General features: G+C 42.6%; 1 protein-coding gene across 2 annotated transcripts in view; it reads left to right on the top strand.

Annotated features, from left to right (window-relative positions):
- Positions 1-25929, top strand: part of SFMBT1 (Scm like with four mbt domains 1) — a 93176-nt gene that overhangs the window by 49565 nt on the left and 17682 nt on the right. For both annotated transcript variants that reach the window (XM_068157870.1, XM_068157871.1), the window contains 12 exons: positions 3404-3571; positions 9852-9946; positions 14869-15109; positions 15415-15503; positions 17037-17283; positions 18755-18852; positions 19956-20057; positions 21274-21424; positions 22363-22445; positions 24358-24484; positions 25136-25249; positions 25753-25795. In XM_068157870.1, coding sequence (XP_068013971.1) covers positions 3544-3571; positions 9852-9946; positions 14869-15109; positions 15415-15503; positions 17037-17283; positions 18755-18852; positions 19956-20057; positions 21274-21424; positions 22363-22445; positions 24358-24484; positions 25136-25249; positions 25753-25795 — 1418 coding nt within the window. In that variant the 5' untranslated portion in view covers positions 3404-3543. The remainder of the gene's footprint in view (positions 1-3403; positions 3572-9851; positions 9947-14868; positions 15110-15414; positions 15504-17036; positions 17284-18754; positions 18853-19955; positions 20058-21273; positions 21425-22362; positions 22446-24357; positions 24485-25135; positions 25250-25752; positions 25796-25929) is intronic.

Genomic DNA, 25929 nt, shown 5'->3' on the forward strand with positions numbered 1-25929 from the left:
TTTTTACGGTTGGCTGTGTTTTTAATTGTACTGGAGAACTCCCTGCTCCACTGAGCACCGGTGGTGGGTATTTCTGTAGCTCTGTTCAAGTTTGTTGTTTTCTTTGTGCGTGAATAAAGCTACCAGTGTTGTGTACAAGAAATTTCAGCCAGGCTTTTCAGTGCTGTAGTTCCCTAAAATTCATGCCAAAACCTGTAGCTCAGTCTACAGTGCAGCTTTGGCATCTCACTTTAGACTTGAAGTGTAACTTGAGTTTAGTTTGACTTGTATGATATTGCCAGCTAGCAAGCCTGGATAGTTTCATAGTTTCATTCAGGGTTGGAAGGGACCACAAGGATCATCTAGTTCCAACCCCCCTGCCATGGGCAGGGACACCCCACACTAGATCAGCCTGGCCAGAGCCTCATCCAGCCTGGGCTTAAACACCTCCAGGGACGGGGCCTCGACCACCTCCCTGGACAACCCATTCCAGGGTCTCACCACTCTCATGGTGAAGAACCTCCTCCTCACATCTAGCCTGAATCTCCCCACCTCCAGCTTCATTCCATTATGTTCCATGATGTTCCACAGACACTCTGAGGACATTTGCAGCCTACTACACAGCATTTTAACATGCAGCCATGGAAATCCTCCACAAAATGGAATTGCAGCATGTTGGGAAGGTTTGGGTTTGTGGGGGTTTTCCATCTATTTTCTTCCTTTCCAAGTTCTCTGCGTTGTCATGGTGGAGGCATGTCTTGAATCATTCGCTTTGCATGGGGTCCATGGGAGCCTGAGATACTGCTCTCAGCAGGGACAGTAACACTGCCCTTTCCAGTCTCAGCCACTGGAATTCACCCAGTCCTTTTGCCTGGGATTACCAGAGCTGCTGTCTTCTCTGAGACACCCCTGAGGAACTGAGCAGGCAAGCTGACAGAAGCAGTTACACTCTCACCTAAACTTCCCTATAACAGAACTACTTCTCCAAAATACTTCAATCTTTAACAAAGAGACAGATTTTCAAAGGAAAAAAAAAACCACATTTCATTAAGAGTTTTTCAGACCAGCTGTAGTTCACAAGCTGCTTATTTGAATGACAATACAAATTCAGCTGAAGCCTGCCTAAAGCTGCCTAATGTCTACCTGCACTCTGGTGGGATGAAAGATGCTCTTTAGGGCAGAAGGGCTGGATAGCGTCTTGGTCATTTGTAGTTACCGAGGGTCCGGTGCAGTTACAGCTTCAGAATTGAAGATGTGGTTGCACCTTGGGAATCAGTATTGGGTTGGAAAAATCTCTCATTTCTGACACTCATTTTGAAGTGAGATTTTTGTGTTTCCATCTGCTAGGCAACTTACACTTCTTAGACAATTGTCCATGCTGCTGTAGGAAAAAGCCCAACCACACTTAAAATAGGTTCGTTTCTGTAACCTTATGGGAAAAAAAAACCCAAATCACAAAGCCTCTCTTAAGGATTATCAGGTAGTCTACAGAGACACCACAGGCATCCAAAACTCCAACCAATTTAAGACTTTTCAAATGTGTAGGTCTTCCCTTTATTAAAACCATGTGTTCAAGTGAGAAGTACAGGCTTTGTTTTACAAACCCAGGTTTTTAGTCCTCTACGTTGTTTCTGCTGTCTTTGCTTAAAGGGAACAGGTACTTGCCAGATAGTCAGTAAGAGTGCTAAGGGAATTTGAAGACTGTGTTTTTGTTACAAGTGTTTTTAAGGCAATAATCTTGGCTCTGGGCCCCCTTCATGCCCCATCTCATTGTCAGTCAAAGTGTGATATTAAGAGGCGTGTAACACAGCCTTTTATTTACTATGGAGCTTTGCTTTAGTGGAGAATTACTTACAGGAGAAATAATCACAGTGCATTGCCAGTGCAGTGAACTAGGGGGCTTGCTTTAGACCTCTCCTTTCTTGGTTTCTGCCATTAACAAGGAGAAAATTATTTAATTGCTCATAAGAATAGGTTTGGAAGTTGTGGCTCCACATCACAATATGTTTAGGGGGGCACTGGAGCAGGAGCATCCTCAGCTTTTACAACTGTAAAATGCTCTGTGTGTGCATGCACAGGTGTGTAGTTAAACAAAGATGTGCAAAACAGCTGGTTTCAGGGCATTTTTTTTTTGACATGTGCCATTCTCAGATGTTCTGCAGGGCAGTACTTTCTGCTTTAGAGTAACAGAATAAGATGTTAAAGTACTCAGCCATCTAACATTTGCACGGCCTCTGTATTGGTAGGGTGGGGCTGTCAAAGCAGATGGCAAAATTTTCTTGCTGTGCTGTCTTCAAAACAATTTGGAGCTCTGTTGGCAGAAATGAGTATAAAGAGAGCAGAGAGGGGCTGTCTCCCTTGGTGATGAAGGTGATGCTTAAGATACTTGATGAGGGGAAGTATTCTGTGTTATGGGCTGGAGTTTTATTACTTGCTTGTATTATACCACAGGATCGTAATTTTGATGTAGTGTAGTTAGGAGCAGTCCTCCGCTGTTGTGCAAGACTTGGGAGAACCATTGACATGGGCAAAGTCAATACCAAACATCTTTTAAATACACAGAATGATGATCAGTGACTGTATTGAGTATCTTAAAACATATTTTACCAGCTTATATACAGTAAAATGAACTCTCCTAAAAACCAAAGAAAATTTTAAGACTGGTAAAGTGTACCATAAAATGAAACTGAAATACAGTTCATGTCTTGATTCTTGTCTTCACATGTGGAATATTGATTTGTTTTTTTCCACTTTGTATAAGAAACAACATTTTGATAATAAATAAGCTACTCTGTCATAGCAGAATAGACTCACTGGTGTCTTCGAGTCCTGTTAAAGTGGTGAAGCCATGGTTCTTTGGTTGAACTGTTAAGGATCTGGGAAGTTTAAAACATATACATATATTTAAACTTCCCTTATAGCTATGCTTAAAACCAGAGCTGCAAATGGCCTGAAGGCTTGTGGTAAGCAAATAGCTGAAATGTTAGGAGCTTACCAGCCTGAGCAGACATTTGTAGGCCTGATGGTGCTCCTCCTGTGCCGGTACCAGTTTGGCTTTTTGACTTTGGACATATCTGTTGGTCCAGGTAACAAAGGAGCTGCATTCTTGTTTTGTCTTGTTCCTGAACCATGACTTGGTTGGTTCCCTGCTTCTTTAGCTTTGTGCAGGGTTGAAGGAGCTTTAGAGAAGGATTGGGGAGCTGAAGAGATGTCAAAAGTCATCTTTATAATTGACATACAAACCCCACGTTTTTTTTCTAGAACCACATTGGCCTGCAGATGAGGGGCGTGGAATAAACAGACATAAATGCAGGGAGATGTCTTTGCTTTAAGGCTTTCGGCTTATTGCTGGAGTAATGTGTTTCCCATGTCTTAAAAGAAGTTAAAATCCAATGGAGGTGTTCTCATCAGTTGTTCCTTTCAGGTTTTTTTCAGGATCCCTTCTTGAATGTCCTGGTTACCAGTAGAATCGAGGGCGGGAGGCAACTCATGACCACCAAACCGTGACAGCTCAGATTTCCCCTGCTTCTGGCTGCTCAAAATAACCACTGGGCTGCTGTGGAGATGAATGGAGAACAGCAGTATGATGCAGGTAATAGTCTGGCTGAGCTCCCTGGCTAATGGCTCCCAAAAACCTTGGCAAGTGAGATGGAACGAAGATGAGCACAATGGATGTTTTGCAGCGCTGCTGTCTGATGCTGTGTGCTGTATACAGAAAGAAACTCAGATCTCAGTGCCTGTGGCTTAGGTTCTGGCTCTGGGGCTTATGTTTGTTATTGCTCTATTTCAAAAGCTGTGTGTATCATGGGCCTAAAGGAGAACAAAACCTGACCCACCTTAGTAATTGCATTTTTAAGAAGCTGTGTCTTTCCACTTTGTGGCACCGCTATGAGATGGGCTTATGGAAAGCTCAGTGGCTTTGAATACTATTTTAAGGCATTTGTCTGTCAGAGTGGTTAATATTATCTTGTTCTGTCCTTGTGTTTATCTTGTTCTTAATATTTTTACAAGGTTCTGCTGCTGGTTTTAAAAGAGAGATAACTGAAGTTGTTTGCTCCTGATGTAGTCTATCCTGTTTTTCTGATATGCCTTGGTGTGCCTGCTTGATAGGCTTGGGATAGCAACTCCTAACCTGAGGCAGAATGGTATGTTGTGATAAATCAGCTCAGGTGTTGGTTCACTTTGAAACACCAGTCTAGCCTGGGAGAAGTGTTGATCTGGGATGGCTGAGGGTACTCTGGGGATTGTGTACTCTTACATGGGCAGGGACAACCCTTTGTTCTGATTTGCCTGCAATGGTTTGTCCTTCCTTTGAGGACGTCCCTACCTACAGTGTGGGTATAGTTAGTATGAAGTAAATTTTGGTTTGTAGTTACCAATGTAAATGATTGGATTAGGATTTTGTCTGAGCACTGCTATGTTTGGTGCTTGTCCAACAAGCATCTCTTCACTGTTAGTAGTTTTTGTACCTTTACCATATGGAAGTCTAATTGCTGTCAGTGGTACTGAGGAAATGTTAAACATTATTTTAATCTACAGTGCTTTTAGCAGGATGCTATCATCTGCTTTATCATGCTGAAATCTGCTTTTTGATTATTAGTTATAGCAAATCAATCCAGCTGTTGTCAACATTACACTCGTAGATAAGCAAGAAAAAGCAGCACGTACAAATATGCAGAATGCCTCCAGGCACATGCCAGCAATTTCCTCTGCTAGTGGAAACTTCTGACTTCTGGCATGTAGTGTCAGAGAGAGAAGAGACATGGAGAAGCTGAGAACAGGGAAACAGGAAGATGTCTACATGGTCAGCAGTGGGGTGTTCATGGGCTGATAGCACATCTCGCTGTATGAAAACCTTTACTGCCATTTTTCCAGCTTCCTTAAGAAGTACCAGAGGTCACACAGAGGTCTCACCTCTCTGTGCTTTTGGAATAGCTAGGAAGGGTTTGATACCATCTTGAAAATTACTCAACAGATATTTTCCTGAGCATCCATTTCGTGCCTGATTTGAGTACAGGTAGCTGTGAAAAGCAAACAGGAACTGAAGAGAGCTTTGCTTGCTCGATTCAAAGATCGTTTCCATCAAGTGCCACCCATGTAAGTGCAAGCAAGCATAATATTGCTTTCCAAAGTGCTTTGAATTAGATCATTCCCAACCACTACTACCTTTCTTATTCTTAGGTGTCATTTTTTTGCTGACTTGTAGCAGTTTCTGGAGATTCTCCCGTGTCTCTCTGGTTTCTACAGACAGACTCTGCATACAAGAACCCAGACAGTGGTCAAGGTTGTTGGTTGTGATGCACTCCTGCACTACAAGGGGAAAAGACAACTTTCATTCTTGTCACAGACTTTCTCAGCTGCTGTGAATTCCAACCTGTCTTTATTTATTCATGGCCTTGCAGCTGGTATAGATGGAAAAGATTAACTGTTATTAAAATGAGATTGAAATATATCTAAGATTCAGGGTGAGAGACCTTTAGGTTAGCCTTAATTGAAGGTCTTGCACACTTCAGTGTGATGTACTTAAATGTCCAATATGACAGTCTTCAACTAAATCACATTAAAGATGCATGAAAATTATTTGCAGTGAGAATTTAACTCGAATCCAAAGATCAGGGCAGTCTGGTGTAGACTTATTTCCACTGCAGGTGTTCAAATGGTGAAGTTTAGTATTCTTTCTCTTCCTGTATGTATCAGAGAGCAATAGACCATAATTCATGGCAAAATTCAGAAAAGAAGAGTTAATGTTCACAGTAATGCCAGTAGAAAAAATGATAAATGAGAAGTGATACACCTGCCTAGGAAACTTCTAACAGCCTTATGGACAATTTTCTCACCTCCAGTGCAGAGAGGTGTTCCTCATGGAACCTCTGTAGGATGCTTTGCAGGTGTTATTTGATAAGATGTTAGCTGGATTTGAAAGCTTTGCTGATAAAAACTAGTTCTGTGGCAAGTCCACAGAGATGAGAATTGCATTTGGTTTCTTTCTCTACCTTTGCCAGAGTTGTGCTTCGCCACTGAGCTAGTATGTGTCTCAGTTGTCATGTCTGACACAGGAAAATAGGTCTCTGTGTAGTAGAATGCTGAATGCATTGTAGTGATTATGGGTACGGAGAGGTAGAACATAGATACATGTATGCCCGTGCAGCATCAGACCAATAAATTGTGCTTTAGGATTAAATGGATTAAATATGGGTTTGCTTGTATCATCTGTCATATTAATTTGCAACTTAGAGTTTCTGATGTAAATTTCTAGAGGTTTTATTGAATAGCTTCAACTCAGACTGATCAGGGTGTTTAATGCAGACATATGGCCACTCAGGAATGTAGCTTCATTAAGCTGATCCTCTGTGTATCCCTGGATTTGCAGACCCACAAGGCCAGTACTGTGCAGTAGGGTCTTGGAAAAAATACCAATGGACTAGATCAAAGCCTTGATTTAAACAGGGCTTGCTCTGCTGCAACTGTCCTGCCAATAAAACCAGAAAAGTGATTGGATTCTGACTCTCAAAGATTCCCTGCCAGCGTGAGCCTTAGCAGGGAGATGGTCCTTCAGCACACAGGGAATTTTTCTGCACTCAGATGTCAAAAAACAGAGACTTGATTTCTGAGATTTTTCATGGTTTATGTAGTCCTACCACATGCTGCAATTAAACTAATTTACTGCTCTCACTATGAAACCTCAGGCAGCACTTCTGCTGGGAGCTTTATTCAATGAGCTTTTCATGTTCCACATTGATTCGGTAAGTGCTGCGCTAAATAACCTGGGATGCTGTGGCAGGGCTGCGTGTGAGCAGCAGCCGATAGATGTGATCAATCCTACAGTTAAGCACAGCCCTCAGTTGTGTCAGCTTCCTAGGGAAGGAGAGCGCCTGAACCTCCCCGGTGCTGCCTGCCCAGGGGTTGGAGTGTGGGGCTCATTGCCTGGTCTTACTTAATTGGAAACCCCTGGCAGAGTGAAAACACAAGCTGAGCTGAACTCCTAGGAGTGAGCGAAACAGCTAACACTCTGGGTGCTTTTTTAAAAGTTGGGGAAAAATCCTTCTGACTCCTTGAAACTCCCCAAAATAAAGCATGAAGAGTATGAAATTTGCAGTGAGTGTTGGGCAGGAATTGGTGATTTCTTTTTCTTTTAATATATGCATTTTTTTCCTCTATTCACAAGAGAGCTCCTGGGTGTGCTGGTGAGATTTGGGCACTGTACAATACAAAGCATTCCAAGCCCGTCTAACCACAGCACAGACCTGAAAGGAACAGCTCTTTTGGATATGAAGACATACAGGCTGCAGAGACCAGGGCTGAGGGGAGTTACAAAGGACTTGTGATAACTCTGATCCAGTTGGGAATGGGTTTTAACTGTAGTTAGAGGCAAAAGGGTAGCTGGAGCAGCATGCAAACTGGCTTTCTTAGGAGCTCCTTGTAGCAATTAAGTGGGAACATAAGTTACTAATTGACCCTTTCAGTGTGTTAAGTGACCTGTGCCTCATTTAAGGAGCTTAACTGCCCCTTAGCCAGTTATCTGATGATAAGACATTATTGAAGACTCTGTGCTGCAAGTGGCTTTGTAGAGAGTGCGGCTGGAAAGCCTCAAGGTCTGTGTGGAATTCCCAGCTTGGGCTATATGGCTTTCAGACTTGTTAAAAAACACAGAGCAGTCGTGTTGCTTTGTTTCTCTTCAAACAGGAATGCCTTAGACATTACAGGCAGTGCTTTTTACATACAAAGTGCTTTCTGGAGTTAGATGAAAGTGGGGATGTTGCTGCTGTTGAGCAGCTGGATGCCTTTCAGTGGGAAAGGGTGAGCTGGCTTTCCCTAGGCAGGAGAGGAACCAAAGTTTGCTCTCAGCTTTGAATGGCCATGAATGTTGGGTTTGAGCTGTTTCTTCCCACTTGGGTTCAACAGCTTTGAACTTCAGCATTTTTAAAGTAAAATGTTGTTTTAATGAATTAAATCTTAATTGGTTTTAACAACATTTTACAATGAAATTGTACATTTCTTAGGATGACTTGCAATAAAAACGTTTATCAGCTCCACCCTAATTTGCAGACAGCTTTGATCTGAGCCTTAATCTCTTTACTCCTTAAAAACAAAATATTCTCTGGGTTACCTGTTGGTAAATTAAAAATGATCCCCTAAAAGTGCTGGTGATAATTCATGCTCTGAATTTTTTGAGCTCTGAGGCTTCTGCAAGGCAAATATAACCAACTGTGGTTGTTTAAAATCAGCAAAATGAAATTGGATTTGAAGCAGTACCTTTAAAACAGGTACTGCCATCAGCAAACAGAAGCTAACTGAATATACATTTTTAAATATAGGGAAAGGATTCCTAGAATTACAGCAGGAAGTCCAAGGTGACTTTAACAGTCAATTTGAAGAGAAAATTAGCTTATTTACCCTCAGGACTTGTAAGCTTTTTAGGTGTAGTTCAGGCTTCTGGGCAAATATTTGCCCCACTCTGTTCGATGCCTAAGAACTGTCGTGGAGCATGTTTGGCAGGTTGTCAGCATGTTCATGGCTCTGATAAGGGCATGTTGTAGTATTTCATTGGACATGTAATGTTTCCTACTCAAGTTGCTACTCCTTCAAAGATCAGTTACCACCTATCCTGAGAGAGGCTGAGTGTGTAGGAGATGTCAGTGTCCTGTAACCTTTGCTGAGCTCTCCCCGTGTGTGTCATACACAGAGATTTGTCTGTTTTCAAATACAAACAAGGCCTCAGGTTTCCTGCTACTGAGAGATGGAAATCTCTCCTGTCCATTCGTAAAGACAGCTATGGTGCAGATAGTAGGATTGGTCTAAAAGTGGAAATGAAAAGCATTACTTCTGTGTCATGTCGCTGCTGTCCGCTTTTGCTGCTGAACCTGAAGTTACAGTTTGAGTGCTGAGGTTAAAAATGCCTCTTACCTGAGGTGGGACCCCCTGGTCATCCCACATGAGCCCATAGGAAGGAAGGATAAGTAGCTTTGCTGAACTAAACAGGGGACCTGAAATCCAACCTGTGTTGGTTGTGGTGTCTTTTCAGCAGAGTGGGTTACACACTGGGAAAAAATGGGGATGGGAGGGGAGTGAGGAAGTGAGTTAAGCACTGAAGCAGACACCGGGGCTGGGGAATGAGCTTGACAGTGACAGAAAATCTGACTGATTTGTAGTGTGGCTCACTACAGCCTAAGTGAGCTTTGAACTGTGGTTTGAGTGATTTTAGCACATTTTTGTTTTAAATGCATCTAAAAATGAGGTTTTCTTGGTCACCTTCTAAGCTGGTTTTTGTTGTTGTTGTTTTTTCAGTGACTAATTTGAGCGTTCTTGATTCCAGTTTTGTCTTGAGCTGTTTTCCTTAGAACTACTCTGAATCCTTCTCCATGCCTTTGGTGCTTTATAACATCTAAATAAATACCACCTAATTAAAAAAAAAGAAAAGAAAAGAGAGAAGAGTAATATTTCAGTTATTTTTGCTTCTTTTTGTGTGTGTGTGTATTTTTTTTGTCCTTTTCAAACTTACTACTGGTATTGCTATTTCCTGGGTCGTTTTTAATGTAGTACTCTGATGGTCTGGTGTGCCTGGGGTTTTGAGTCTCCTTACATTTGTTGTTATGAATACAGAAATCTTCTGTCTATGATGTCCTCTCCCAAACTCTAAACAATTCGTGCTTAACCAAAATGTTCAGGATCTCACTCTTCTTCAGATCCATCTTAAAGTGCCTTTTACATACAGAGAAAGTCTAAACAGTGTTATCTCTGTGAAATGTGTAACTGAAGTTGACCGTGTGCTTGTGTACTCACTCATTGGGGACTGAAGCAGGTTTTGCAGTAGTTCTTAAGTTCTAAGACTTAAGCCAAAAGGTTGCAAAATAGGTGTTTGGCTCCTCTTCCAGATGCTGGTTCCAGTACAGAAGAAATGGAATTCAACTGGGATGAGTATCTAGAAGACACAGGAGCAACTGCAGCCCCCCATGGATCTTTCAAGCATGTGAGTAAGGGAGTTTGTATTTATCAACCATCACCTACATTGTTCTATTAATACACTGAATATTTCATTATGGGTTTTTTTAATGTGTATTGTCTCAAATCTGAAGAACTTACCTAGAATCGTGTATATTAAAACAAAACAAACAAAAAGAAGAATTTCACCTTTTTAGTAGTGTTTCTCATCTTCCTCTCTGTATATAGCATGGGGTAATCCCATCCACAGGTGCTGAAAGATGAGGGTCTCCTAATCGTTTCTGCACCAGAAGATACACTTGATTTTTCTCATGAAGTCCAGACTGGCCAATCTCTTTCATCTTTTGGTGATTGCTACTGGACAACTGTTATGGCAGAGTAGCTTTAGAAAGCTGGTGGCATAGTTCTTCAACAGCAGAGTTAAAATGTGCTCTCAAAAAAATGCTTTAATGGTGGCTTTCAAGGAGGCCAAGGAGAAAATAGTAGCTCTGCCAAACACTTGACTCTAGTAGTTAGCAAAGTGATTAGGATTAATTGTCAATCACAAACTTAATGGATAGGATGAAGTCTTGATAAGCCTTTGTCTTTTCCCTTGGATATCTTTAATGAAGGGATTTTTGGTAGAATCTTGGAGTGCACGGTCTCATTGGGTCAGATCTACATGTGAAGTCTGCCTACTTGTACTGGGTCATCAGTGAAAGTGAGGTTTTATGAGAGCTGGTTTCCAAACCTCTTGGATCTCTTCCAGCAATTGAAACACCTTCCAGACTTCCAGCCTGTATTCTTAGCCAGCTCTATTAAAGTTACTGTTTAATGGTCTTTCAAAGACTGGCTGTAGATCTTTTACCATGGCAGTGAGGATGCTGACTTGTGTGTGGCACATTGCTTGATGGTGCCCAGGCTTTTGTGTCCAATGTCACCACTTTCAGTACAGGAGATTTAAATCATCAAGAAAACAGATGCTTTTCCATATACTGGGATGTAATTGGAAGGGTTTTGTTCAAAATGAACCTTGAGGTGTCTCATTTCCAAAGAGAAGGGGCCTGTGCTTGCTTGCTTTTAGTGTGGAAAGACTCCAGCAAGGGCAAGCTTATGCAGCGGTAGTGTCCATACAGCCCACACTGGGGGAGCAGTGTGGAATCATAGTAATGCCATTTTGCAGTAGTGGAAGGAGCAATCTATCTGCTGCTCTGATGTGGTTGACCTTACATGATTCCTGTTAAAGAAACTTGCTGTCAGACATTATACAAAAGGATTGTAACTCTGAGGGTGCCGGACCACTGGACTGCCCAGAGAGGTGATGGAGTCTCCATCTCTGGAGTCATTCACAGCTTGCCTAGATGCCATCCTGTGCAGCCTGCTGTAGGTGTACCTGCTCTGGCAGGGAGGTTGGACTAGATGATCTCCAGAGGTCCCTTCCAACCCCTGTCATTCTGTGTAATGCCAGTTTTACTGTGGTGGACAACTGAATTGACAATGCAGATATATTTTGTTAATTGTCAGGAGACACCATTTGAATGACTTTGCTACTCCTACACCACACTCTTTGCCAACTCAGCTGCCAAACAAGAAGTCTGGTTGCTGTGGCCATGGTCCATAAAAATACAATTGGGTTTAAAAAGGAAAAATCCACCTTTTTACTCTTCTTATTCCCTCTGTGTGTAGAACATGGTGCTGTTGTGCTGGTGCCAGCAACGCTGTGGAGAGTGCTTTGGTGTGCACACTTGGTAAGCTTGGCTGGCCATGCTCCACACCCTGGAACAAGGAGCTGGCCTGGGTCTCAGGGTGCCAGGAACACTGCCCAGGGGTCATGAAGGTGTATGGTGAGACATGCCTGTATGCTCAGGGTCTCAGGGTGCCAGGCGTTTGCTAGCACAGTCCTCTTAGAATTTGTCTGGAGGCCAGTTTCAGTGTTCGCTGTAATAAGCTTGGCACAAGCATTTGGAAAGTTAATGCTGACACTGAATTGAGTGGCAGAGAGAGGAGCATATTTACAGCAGTGTCACATCACCGAGATCTTGCTGCTAATAGAAGTTCAGTGGTGCAAGGTCATGTGCTCCAGATTTCTGCTGTCCCTGAGAAGGCAATGGTTTGGAAAAGGTAGAGGAGGAGCACCTCAGAGCCTCCCAAAGGATAGTGAGAGTATATCTGTGACGAAGCCCCCAAAAAGTGTTACTGTGATTCTGGGATACATCATGGGAGAGGTTTTCAGTGGAGAGCAAACAGACAATGATGTCTCTGTGCTAGCGACTGGTGGTCTCTCCAGCTGCTGACTGTGTGGTGCTGGTTACTTGACTTGAAGAATCACAGAATCACACAGAATCACCGAGGTTGGAAGAGACCTCAAAGACCATCAAGTCCAACCTGTCACCACAGACCTCATGACTAGACCATGGCACCAAGTGCCACGTCCAATCCCCTCTTGAACACCTCCAGGGATGGTGACTCCAAATGACATTTTATAACCTGCTGTCAGAAGAGCTGAACGTGAGCTACTTTTGTAAGCCTGAAAAGACAAAGTGGAAAAAACGAAGCTGAAGAATGATATGGGCACAAGAGCAGATGGGCATGTGTAAATAAGTTAGTATCAACAAATTAAATAAAAGATGGAGGCTTCAGGGTTTTGTTTGGTAGTTCTTAAATATTGGAGTAGTGAGACTGTGACCAGCCTCCTATTATGAGTGTGGGGGGAAGAAATACCTAACCTACATTGCAGGAGCATACATGGCCAGGTTAAGATAATGGAATCCATGATTCCACAGCCTGTGTTAGCTAAGAAGTAGACTTGCTGATGGAAGAGAGGACTTCTTTGTATGCCTGCATTAATGCTCCAAATCGTATCCTGCTGTAAGACAGTAGATTGTGAAATGTACTGCACTTACATTGGAAAGTGCAAGCTACTTCCTCAAATTAAGCATGCTTTAATGTTTAATTTGTTGCTTTTTAAAAATTAAACTATATTGAGATCAAAGTGACTGTTTTGCCTACAGTCTAGCTAGGGAAAGAGCTTACCAAAAACCCAGAGTTGCACTAGGTGTCAATGTTTCATCCCCCACTAAGTCTAAATGCTCTTGCTCCAGCTTGTTGAATGCTCTTTTTTAATGCCTTTCTGCAAGCTACATGTGCATGCAAACATACATTAAAAATGAGCTGGTGTTCAGCATCATCTGAGCACAGGTGTTTGCTCTGTGTTCTTGCTTGCTCTTAGTACTTGCTGTCTGTACTTTATCATCCCCTCCATGTGAGCTGAATTGGATCCCCAGGTCTGACCAGTGACATGGCACAAAGCAGGGGATTGTGCTCTATGAGAAGGAGGATTTGGGGTCAGAGCAGCCTGAGCAGAGTTGTCACTAACCACTCCTGGCCATCTCTGCTTGTGGTGTGTGTGCAGCTGGAAGCTGCCACTCTCAGGCTTAATGCTCCAAAGAAAATGCTCGGGGAGCTTCTGCAGCATCTTCTGCCAGCCAGTGTGCGCTGTGAGCCAGCCCGAAGGAACCAAGTCTTGTGCTTTAAACTGGTTGGTGGTGTCATCTTGCCCAGCTGCCAGGAGAGGGTGCTAACTTCTTGATCTCTGCTGTATCCACCGGGGAACATCAATGATTGTCAGTAAAACGCACCTGACTTGAGGGGAAGCTCCATCTGTTGCCGCAGCTCTGCCATGAGGCTGTGCTGAAAGTTCGGGTACAGCAAGCTGCATGGATTTCCCAGTTCCTCTGACTTTGTGTCAAGCTCATGGCTTTGCTCACAGGAATCAGAGTATGGAGTCTTTCCTAATGTCTCTTCAGCAGCTGTCCTTTTGAAAGGGTGACCTCCGTAATACCACTTCAAAACACCTGCAAGTGTTGGGTCCTGCTGATTTTCTTTTTCAGGGGGTTCTCTAAGCAAAGGGTATTAACCTAAAGGATGTGAACAGTTAACAAAGGCATATGCTTTGCTTTCTGGTGTGGTTCTCTTCATTTTATTTTTAGCAAACCAGTCTGTGCTGGCTGATGAGACTATAATAGCTGTGGCAGTTACTGAACTGTCAGCACAGAACTGGTAATAAATAACCCAGAAAATAGCTACTGCATCTGCATCATGCCCAAGGCCTCTTGCAGTTGATTCAAAGAGGAAATGGAACTTGGGACCACTTAAGAAAGCAAACACTAGTCACATTCAGCTGAGAGCAGAAGAACAGTGTGTTAGATATTTAATTAACCCTGAGACCGTGGGCTTAAGCATAGGTCGCAAACTGTAGTGTAACGAGAGCAGAACAGGATCTTTCTGCTCTCTCAGGAGTGTGTGAGCTAGGAACTGTTTGGGATATGAGAATCTTAGTGTTTTGCCTTCCCTTTTTAAGTTCACATTTCAGCATCTTGAGTACTGTGTTGTCAGATTCCTCCCCTGCACACAACCCAGACAGACCAGACACACAATGTTGTCAAAGCATGCTACATCCAGATTTAGGGGTTTGGATGGAGACATTAAAAGTCCTTACTCTGCAATTCCTGGCTTCTTAAATAAAGGTAGTGAAAGAGAGTGATGCCATTATCTAAAGTATGCCTATGTACTTCAGACAGGCTCTTGATCTGAAGAAGTTGAAAGACATAGCTCAACACAAAAAGTCAAAGTTGTGTTCCTGAGTTTGAACTTTAGTTCAGCCAAACTTGAAAACCCAGCTGCAAGTTGGAAAGCCTTTTAGTGATGGGTGAGGCATTGTCCAGGGCAGGAAGATGAATTGCACAAGGTACTGATTTAAGGTTGAAAAGGTACTTCAAAATGCAGAGAAGATTTCACTAGTGATGACCCTGTGTGCATTCCAGTTTGGGTCACATAATGAAGTTGTTCCTGTGAAGCAGCTGAGCGGCCTTTGGCTTCAAGTGTTGTGCTATCAAACATGTCTAAATTGTTCCCCCTGTTCCATGAAGTTTCTGGGAGGTGCTAGAATGTGATGATCTCCTTCCTCTTCAGGTGGATACAAGTTTGCAGAATGGTTTTGCCCCTGGTATGAAGCTGGAAGTTGCTGTCAAGTCTGACCAAAACACCTACTGGGTAGCCACCATCATTACTACCTGCGGGCAGCTGCTCCTGTTGCGCTACGATGGTTATGGGGAGGACCGCAAGGCTGACTTCTGGTGCGATATCATGACTGCCGATTTACACCCCATCGGCTGGTGTGAGCAGAACAAAAAGATTCTCAAAGTGCCTGAAGGTATTGGCTCTATGTGCAGAAGCAGGGAGTACACACAAAAGTGTGCTTTATTTCAGAACTGGACTTATTTTTACAGAGGGTGATGGTTATCTTAATCATCACCCAACAAATTCCACCGTTTCACCATTTCCTTTAAAGTTTTTGCTGTTGGGTTTGGGGTGTTTTTTTGTTTCTTTTCAGGTGTTAGTGATGAGTGTGTGCTATATTCTTGTGAATTAGGCAGTGCATAAGTGTGGTGATGTCTTGTTGGATGAATAATCTTTAACTAGCAGAAAGAATCACAGTCTTCCTTTTCTTCCACTTAGGTATCAAGGACAAGATACCTGACCAGGAGGAATTCCTTCAGCGGGCGCTGAAAGGAGCGTGCAGTGCTCCTGCTAACCTGCTGGAGGGGGTAAGTGCTGTGAGGTGCTTCATCTTATTTACCTCATTGCCCTCTACAACTACCTGAAAGGTGGTTGTAGCCAGGAAGGGGTTGGCCTCTTCTCCCAGGCAAGCAGCACCAGAACAAGGGGACACAGTCTCAAGCTGTGCCAGGGGAGGTTTAGACTCGAGGTGAGGAGGAAGTTCTTCACCGAGTCGTTCGTCATTGGAACGGGTTGCCCAGGGAGGTGGTTGAGTCATTGACCCTGGAGGCGTTCAGGAGGAGATTGGACATGGTACTTGGTGCCATGATCTAGTCATGGGGTCTGTGTTGATAGGTTGGACTCGATGATCCTCGAGGTCCTTTCCAACCTAAGTGATACTGTGATACTGTGATCTTGGTTTTCCCCCTTTGTCGTTAAGGGAAGCCCTATCCAGATTGTCCGTTCAACTCCTCTTTTAAAAGTTTAGGCAGCACTGCAATATGCTGCTGATCTCCAAGTTCAACTCTCTACTAGTAGTTTTCTATTTACAGTATTTAATTTTGATAGTGGTGTCCTGAAACATTTCTGTCACTAGAGGTTTGAGGTGTGCATTGATTCTGTCAAAAGAAATACCTTTTTCAAACTCCCCTAGGTTTCAGGTTACAGACCTCTTCCTATTCTGCTCCTCCTTCATACAGCTCTGAGGAAATAACCTGTTATTTATCTAGATTTATGTTGTGCCCTTTCTCAGTTAACACCTTTCCTTTGACTTCCCCACCCAGTGGGCAGGGTATTATTTCACTTAAATCTTGCATCTTGGCTAGTGAAGAGCTGAATCTTCATCTTCCTCAGTGCACTGAAGACAGTATTTTCACCTTGTATCAGTATCTCACTGTAAAGTACAAAACCAGATTGGTTTTTTTAAATGCTATTGACATCATCTTTACAGCTAACATTTTAGTCTTCCATGTTTTCTGTCTAGTTATCTTTGTGTGCTAGGTGACTCAGTTTTAGAAAGAGCTCATTCACGTTTCTTCAAACCTTGACCATATAAGTGATAATGCTTCAGAAAATAATCATAGAATCACCAAGCTTGGAAGAGACCTCAAAGACCATCAAGTCCAACCTGTCACCACAGACCTGATGACTAGACCATGGCACCAAGTGCCACATCCAGTCTCCTCTTGAACACCTCCAGGGATGGTGACTCCACCACCTCCCTGGGCAGCACATTCCAATGGCTAACAACTCTCTCAGTGGAGAACTTTCTCCTCACCTTGAACCTAAACTTTCCCTGGCACAGCTTGAGAGTGTGTCCTCTTGTTCTGGTGCTGGTTGCCTGGGAGAAGAGACCAACGTGTGACTGTATCTACAGGCAGTGCTGAAGCTCTGATAGAAGGACCAGTGATGCTAAACATTGCCATTTCCCTTGTGTTGTCCCGTGTTAGTAAGGGAACTGTTTTTCTTTACTACTTTATTCACACATTTATGCCCCAGAAAAAAAGTGCATGAAGAAGTGGAAGAAAAGGATTTTTTTGTTGTTGTTGTTCTGTTGTAGAGAATAATTTGTGTTCTTGTAGCTTCACAGAGGAAAAAATCCATTGGATCTCATTGCACCTGGTTCCCGACTAGAGCTCCAAAACATGCGGGATTCCCTGGAAGCCTGGATAGTCAACGTGGTCGAAAACGTTGGCGGGAGACTTAAACTGCGCTACGAAGGGCTGGAGGATTCTGACAAATTTGACCAATGGCTCTTCTACTTGGACCCTTTCCTTCACCAAGTGGGGTGGGCAGCTCAGCATGGATATAGTCTGCAGCCACCTTCAGGTACTTCAAAATACGTATCTTTTATATGGTGATCAAAGGCTAGGGAGTACTGCTGCTGCTTTAGTGCTCTACATCTGCCTTCCACGTGCATATGGTGGTCACACAGCCTGTGTGTGATCTGACAAATACTGTACCTAATAAAATGTAAGTGACAACACCAATAAATAGTCCTACAAGGCTTTTCACCCACTCATTCAAAAGGTGTTAAATGTTTCTGCCTGTCAAAACTTTCTACCTGTTTGTGGAAAGGGAGGAACTCAGGAAGGGATTTCCTTCACAGTTAATTTTTGTCAGTCTGTATTCCTGGAGGAAAAGTCATCTGGTTATGAAATACTGCTCAACAGGAGCTTTTGCAGTTGTGACTCTTAAGTCCAAGCTAATTAAGGCACTGTCTAAAGAGATGCTACCTGAATATGAAAAAATCCTTTAGAATGAGTGCCCAAGGAATAAGTGCATGGAAGCAGAGGCAAGGACAGATGATCCTGTTTTCCAGGTATATGCATGTCAGGGTGAGGTCATCAAAGAGGTGGGGTATAAAATAGCTTAAACGCAAATGGATTGAGGATGAGTTGAGCAGTGATGTAATTTGTTACCTGATTAAGGGAAAGCTTGGTAAAACTGGAAAATGTTGAGCATTGACCCTAAAGCCTTTCTGCAAAGGCAGATCTATGTCTAAAGTTCTGGCACAGTCTGTTCTATTAGCTTGGGAAGTCCGGGTTGCTTAGAACAGTTGCTCTTGTTGTGGATTGGTTGGGGGGGGTTGGTTTCCTCTTGTCACAAGAGGAAGATACAAATTTCTGTTGGAGTGAGCATACTGCTTTTTCTAGTGCTGGAATAATCTTGGTTGAAGGCAAGATTGTGAACAGAGGGACACCAAATTGCTGGCAGAAACTGGGTGGGTGGATTCTGCAGTGCTGTTTAAGTGAATAATGCCTTTTAAAAATATTAGCTGCTGGACTTACTTCCTTTTAATGTCACATAAGAGCTTTGATATACTCATGGGGATCCTTTGTGCTTGGTAGTACTGGTAGAAGGAGTTCCCCTCCTGTCAGCAAGGTGTGTGATCTACAATTACAGGTGCTGAAAGAGTAATAGCTAGCTGGGATAGCCTCGTGGAACATTTTTGGAACTTAACTGCTTGCTTAAGTGCAAAATCAGCTACTGTTATCCAGCTAGGGATTTGTTTTCTGGTCATACATTTCCCCAGTAGTTTTCCTTGGTGTTCATGTGATCTCTTTTCTCAGAACAACTAGACTGGGCAGCATATAAGTGATAGTGTTGCTTGACTTCAGTCCCTTTTTGTAACACATCCAAAGAAAACAAAGAGTTTTAAAGGAGGAAGATATTTGTGCAGGCATAAATTCAACAGAACAAATCCAACTTTTGGCTTTATTGATGTGTCCTGAAGGAAAAGAAGAAGGAAGATGACTTTGTCCACTGCTTCCCCCCACCCTTGTTTTTTTTCCTCAAGCCATTAGGTCCCTGAAAAGTGAAGCAGATTGGCAAGAGATCCTGAAGAAGGTGAAAGAGGAGGAAGAGGAGTCATCGATTCCTACAGATCTCTTTAAGGTAAAGACACAACACATGTAGTTTAGTGCTGTGAATGATGTCATGGAAATTCCAGGTTCTTAGGAAGCTGTTCAGTCACTGTCACCCAAAATTCCTTACCTGTTCTGTTTGGGTTTTTGTTCATTTGTTTCAGTTCTTCCTTTCTCCCTCTCGTTTAAAAAAGTAAGAATAATAGAAAATTATTATACTATTATACAATTCTTACTAAGTTAGGTAATGCACCTGTCAAAAGGATGTGAGCCATGAATTGACACACTGGGAAAAATCCCTAGTTCTGATCCTTTATAATTGCATATTTGCTTGGTCAGCAGCTGGTCTTGTGGGTTTCTGTCTTTCTAGAGGAGTGCAGGATTACTACAGTGTCTCTGACCATGTGAGGACATTGAAAGCTGTAATGTGTGTTAATTTCTAGTTTGTGAGCCAATGCAGTGTCCATGTAGTGTCTAAGCTGTCCTGTTATATCCTGAGTGTTAGTAAAAGTTATTAATGAGTCTGAATTTAAATACAGATAGCAGTTGAAATAAAAAACAATAATCTTGACACAGACTGAGAAGGAATGTAAGTTCTTAGCTCTTTTTTCTCAGCTTCATTCAGACATACAGCACCTCCTCTTCTATTCTGCTTTTAAGTAGGAGAGGAGGTGCTGGTGCTCTTGAATGCACATGAGCCATGCACAGAGCAGGATATAATTGTGGAGCAGGAACCCTTTTTGGCAAGCTTTTGTTGGGCTGAAAACAGAGACTTTTACTGTCCTCTATTAGGGTAGCTCATGATGAGTGCTAAAGGTTTTGGGGGGGGTAAAAAAAAAAACATTTCCACTGACTTACCAGACCACCTGTACTGTGAAATCTTGATTCTGTGTGGAGAAGGTCAGAGGAGGAAATCTTGGGGACTTAAGAAATCTTCCTAAAACTCACAGGAAACTGTTCTTTTCAGAGAGCATGGCTGGCCTTTTCATTAACAAGGGCTCCTGGTATTCTGACATGTTGGCTTCTCAGAATGAACTAGTAAAAACTCAGTCTATCCTCTTCAGTGGATTATGTAAGGTACATCTTTTTTTGATGGAGGAGGACAGGTGATCACACTGATACATCATTTTTCAGGATAAACCTGTGATTGGAGTGCATTCTTTCTCTGAAGGCATGAAGTTAGAAGCTGTGGACCCAATGGCTCCTTTTGTAATCTCTCCAGCTACAGTTCTCAAGGTACCAGGGTTCTTTAATTTGTCCTCTTCTAAGGCTCACTTTTATTTATACTTCTGTGCTTAAATGCTCAGGAAACTCTCATTAACTGATTTTTCTTACAATCTTAAACTAGTTTTCAAATGAAATGTTTTGCATGTCTCCCTCAGGGGACAGGTTGCTGTGAAAAAACAATCTTAGCTGCTGATGGTAAAGCCTTTGGATTGGAGTTGGAGTGGAGGAGAAAAGTTCCGTAAAGATACAAGCTCAAAAGATCAAATGGCTAAAACTGTCAAATCTAGATACAGTCCCTCATCATCTGACTGTGCAGTTAAAGAGAGATTCTGGGGTTTTGGTTTTGCAGAAGTTCTTTTGTTACTATGTAAAAGCTCTGACAATTAGGTGGCCTAATTTCAAACACAGGCCCACACATAGGCTTAAAAGTTCAGATTAAAATTGCCCAACGTGATCAGATTTTGGGCCACTTCTGTTGCTCTGTGTTAGTAAGCAGGTGAAAGATTCTGAAGAGACCAGCTTTGATGCAGAACTCCAAAATCTTGCTGTACAACATAAAACCAGGACATACTTTACAAAACACACCCCCTTTTTTTGTGTGTTTTCCACAAGCTGTTGCTTTTCCTTTACGACTGATAGTCTGCCAATATAATAACCACATTTTACTTTCTGGTAGCCTCTCTCTTTTAAACTCTTAACATGCAGATGCTCACTTATTACTAAAAGGTGCAAGCAGTTCCAGGGAAAGCAAAGTCATTGACTTTTTGATATTTACTTTTCCTGCTTATAGTTACTTCAAGTTCAGAGTGGTTTTACTTGTGCCAATCCAGCCTGGGGCATAGTTCAGCCTTGTTGAAAGAAGCAGTTTGTTATTAGAGGATGGTAGTAAGGCCACAAACTAATTTCTCTGCATTTTTTCATAACAAAACTTTGTATAGCACTGGATCACCTTATTGTTAAAGTGCTCATACATTACCTTTTAATATTATTCTTCATGTTTGTTAAATTTCCAGATAATGCAGAGGAGTCTGCTGATTTGTAAATCTCATAGATTCTCTTTAGGGTTTTTTTTTCCTCCTTTTTTAAACCCTCACAGTATTTCAAGGTTAAAGGTTTCCATCATACAGTGTGGCTGTGTAGTAAAGTTATCAAAATGGGGGAGAGGGAGCAGTAGATCAGGGTCTGCCACTTAGAAACTACATGGTTCTTTTTTGGCTAACTACAGGTATACAATGAAAAATACTTCATGGTAGAAATTGATGACTTGAGACCAGACCGTACAACCAGCCAGTCTTACATTTGTCATGTCAACAGTGCTGGCATTTTCCCTGTGCAGTGGAGCCTGAAGAATGGCCTGCATCTCAGTCCCCCACCAGGTACGTCTGTGCTCATTCCTCTCTGAAGGAGGCAGGTTGCCAATCCCCAGACCACTATCTTTGGACAGGGCTTTTGAGAAACAATTACATGGAGCAGCACAAGCAAAGAACAAGATCAAATTCTGAGAAACAGCAGCTTTGACGTAGTGAAACTGAAGTTTCCTGGGTCTGTGTCTGGGTTTGAGGAGATGACAGTGGCTGGGGGTGCTGGTTGTGCATAAAAACCTGAACACTTAAATGAATGGAGTATGTGTTGGTTCCAGCATTAATTAACATGGCATCAGAAGCCTAGCCAGCATTAATTAACATGATATCAGAAGCAAACTCACTGACTTTTCCTGGTATTTTCTTTTCCTGCTCCTAGTTAATTCAAGTGCATAGTGGTTTTACTTGAGACAGCCCAGCCTGGGACATAGTATTTTTGCTTCTGATCAGAATGGAACATTGGTGTCCCAACATTTTACAGAAGTCTTACAAGTTAATGAAGTATGTTTTTTTCCCAAGCATCTACCAGGCAAGATACAGACAATTGCTGAAATGTTGCTTCAGGCCATAAGAGAGTAGAGAACTGGTCCTCAGCTACCTGAAATACTTATTAATTTTCTCAAGATGGAAATGTCAGTGGTACCATAAAATCAGGGACTCAGTACTCCTGCTCACCACTACAGGATTTTGAATGTTTTGGTTTAGCTGCCCTTGATATCAGAGGAGCAAAGACCATAAGATATTTGTCTCTTACCTTTCCTTGGGTAGGGTGCAAAAAAGTGGAATGAAAATCAGGAGGATGTCTCAAATATGTGAGAAGTGGTGAAGCCCAAGCTCTAGTCAGCTGACAAACTTGAGTGACCCAGATTTCAGGGGTCTGTTCTTCTCAGTTTGAAATGTGTCTCATAGTGTTTTAACACTATGAAGCCCTTTGCTTTGTTTTTTTCACCTAGGTTACCCTGGGCAGGACTTTGATTGGGCAGACTACCTCAAACAATGTGGTGCTGAGGCAGCTCCCCAGAGCTGCTTCCCTTCGGTAAGATTCTTGCAGAAAAATCTCTCTTTTGTTACCTGAGTGACACTCAAGACTCCATGGAGAAGAACATCTTGCATATTTTTTACTTAAATTACCATTCCAAATAGAAAAGAGTTGGAAGGGGCCTACAATGATCATCTAGTCCAGCTGCCTGAACTCTTGAGGGCTGAACAAGTTTGAGGAGAAAGTTCTTCATGGAGAGAGTCATTCATCATTGGAATGTGCTGCCCAGGGAGGTGGTGGAGTCACCGTCCCTGGAGGTGTTCAAGAGGGGATTGGATGTGGCACTTGGTGCCATGGTCTAGTCATGAGGTCTGTGGTGACAGGTTGGACTTGATGATCTTTGAGGTCTCTTCCAACCTTGGTGATGCTGTGAAGTTAAAGCACGGTATTAAGGGCATTGTCCAAACGCCTCTTAAACACCAACAGGTATTGACCCCCTCTCTAGGAAGCCTATTCTAGTGTTTTACCACCCTTCTGGTAAAGAAGTGCTTCCTGATGTTAAATCTGAACCTCCCCTCATACATCTTTGAACCATTCCCATGTGTCCTGTCACTGGATTCCAGGGAGAAGAGATCAGCACCTTCCTCTCCACCTGTCCCCTTCTGGAAGCTGTAGAGAGCAATGAGGTCATCCCTCAGCCTCCCTTTCTCCAAACTAGACAAATACAAATACAAAGATCTTGGTTGCTCCTCAGAGGATGTTTCTTCCAGCCTTTTCACTAGCTTTGTTGCCCTTCTCTGGACACATTTGAGTACCTTAACACCTTAGCTGCGATCACTGAGGAGGCAGAAGTGCTAAGAGAGTACAAATGTGAACTGGAGTAGGTACATGCCAGTTTCCCAGATGAGGATAGTGAACCAAATACTTCATTTATGATAAAGCAGATTAAAAAAAAAGTAGTTATTTTATGCAAATGAGATGTATGAGAGTCCATGAATAGTTATAAAACAGCACCAGTCCTTGGCACTCCTGTAATTGTGGAAACAGGGCTTTTTAATAGACCTTATTTTCATTTACTTAGTGGAACTCTTTCAATCTTCCTTCCTTTCAGCTTGAAAAATTCATTCCATTGTATTAATCAATATCCAGTCATCTTAAATTAGTACCAAATAATCATTTTACATTAATCAGTGCCTGAAGTACTTGCTAGATTTGGGGCTTTTGTTGGTTCAGTGACAGCGTTGCTGCCTCCCAGAGCACAATACCTTGTCAAGCAGAGAAGGGTACTGTTAACACCTGCCTTCCAGTTCCATTTACAGTACTTGGGCTATTGCAGTGCTTAGGGGAACAAATCAAAATGAAAAATTACCATTTTTTGAAGAGGGTGTTTCTGGCTAGGAATTCTTGTTGCCCTCGTTCTGTCTTGTAAGCTGTGGCATCTTAGAACAGGTCACTGAATGTATTATCCCTTTTCTGAGAAGATTTGATCACTGTAGGCTAGTTCCAGAATTTGTAATGTATTGATCCTGTAATTATGCTTCAGAGTGCCTCTAGGAGGAGAAGTCCTCTGGCTGGCTGTTACTTCTTATCATAGTATCATAGTGTCATTCAGGGTTGGAAGGGACCACAAGGATCATCTAGTTCCAACCCCCCTGCCATGGGCAGGGACACCCCACACTAGATCAGCCTGGACAGAGCCTCAGCCAGCCTGGGCTTAAACACCTCCAGGGACGGGGCCTCAACCACCTCCCTGGACAACCCATTCCAGGGTTTCACCACTCTCATGGGGAAGAACCTCCTCCTCCTAATCTGAAACCTTCTCTGACTGCTTGCATATCTTTCTATGTTAGTCAAGCACTGAGGCTTTTGTGTTCCTGTTCATAGCTTTTGTGCTCCTGTTCATAGTTATTCATAGCATATGCTGGATATACAGATGATATTTTACTGAAGTATTCTGTCTTTTTCCTAGTTAACTTCTGACCATGGATTTAAAGAGAATATGAAACTTGAGGCTGTGAACCCAGTTGATCCAGAAGAAGTTTGCATTGCTACAGTCACCAAGTTGAAAGATTCCTACCTCTGGCTTCAGCTGGAGGGTAAGCCTGATAGAGAGGGAAGAGCAGCATTTGCATGGGGTTTTCTGTAGTACCATTATCAAACCTGGAGAAAACTCCCTGCACACAGAGTATGGGCAGCAAGTTGTTGTTTCCTCAAAGAAAGCACAGCAAACCCCCCATATGCATTGTCTGTTTCTTAGTTAGCCTTGCATGGCAGTGCTTATTTAAGCCAGGCAGGATGTGTTTGTGCCTTACAGCCTGTCACCATTGCCAGGCCTGTGCACTACAAGGGCCTTGTAATATTTTTATTAATTAATGGCTTGTATTCTGAGCAAGCTTTGCCCAGACCTAGGAAGAAAACTTCTAGAGACATTCTTTAAGACAGAATAGGCCTATGTCAGCCATCCTCCATTATAATCCCACTTCTTGATTGGAAGTTCATCAGCATTCACTTACTATGCACCGTGCATCTCTCCTAAACTGTGGATGGCAAATTCCCATCTCCAGCCTTTAGAAGGAAGCAAATGAGGTCAGAAAAGAATCTGCTTAGTAAAAAGTGGGTGAATAAACAATTGATATCTTCCAGATACACCATAAGTACTAGCAGCTTCACTGGCAAGCATATAGCAAGCAAATGAGGGAGTTTATGTTTATGAGCTGTTTCAGTTTTTGCTTCTCTAATCCAAACAGGCTCCAAGAAGCCCGTCCCTGACTGTATAGTGAGTGTGGAATCAATGAATATCTTTCCAGTGGGTTGGTGTGAGACGAATGGATATCAGCTGAGACCTCCTCGCAAAGCAATAGGTATCAGTTCTGTTCCACTTGCAGCTGTTAGCTGGGGTGACAGAGATGCCAAGACCTTCAAGAGCAGGCTACTGCAGAATTGTTACTGGCATCAATGACTTTGGAAACAGTTACTGTTTACAGAGTCTATGCCTTGTGCATCTGCCCCCCTGGCTGATAGTCCCAGTTGTAATCCATAAAGCAGCTCCAAACCAGGCAGTGCTGGCTTGAGACCCTTACAGCAGAACAAGTGTGTGCAAACTATCCGTTAGTGACAGTGAAGCAATCACATCTCTCTGTGTGCACACATGCCCATGCTGGCCATATATTTCTGTCTGAGCCTTGTGTGCATCTGCCTCTAGTGCAGATGGGTCAGCTACCTAACATCACAATGGCTTTGAACATAGATTTGTTTTGGCATATAACCTGGAGGAAATGAGTCTGCTATATCTATATGGCTCTAGAGAGTTCATTTCTTTGCCTCCCGCTATACTTAGCTTTTTTTGTTTTCTTCTTCCTTTCAGTAAACAAGCAGAAAAAAATTGCAGTAGTTCAACCAGAGAAACAGTAAGTAACAGGGGGGGGTTGGCTTTTCATTTTTGTTGAGGTTTGGGTTTGTTTGTGGGTTTGTTGTTTTCCTTTTGTAATTGGCAAATCGCGTTGTCTTTGGAGACGTTTAGCTTTACGGAAGTGCCGTACTG

Source organism: Melanerpes formicivorus, unplaced genomic scaffold (genome assembly GCF_026170545.1).
Source record: "Melanerpes formicivorus ecotype bairdi unplaced genomic scaffold, bMelFor1.0.p_v2 SCAF_38, whole genome shotgun sequence".
Classification (NCBI taxonomy): Eukaryota; Metazoa; Chordata; class Aves; order Piciformes; family Picidae; genus Melanerpes; species Melanerpes formicivorus.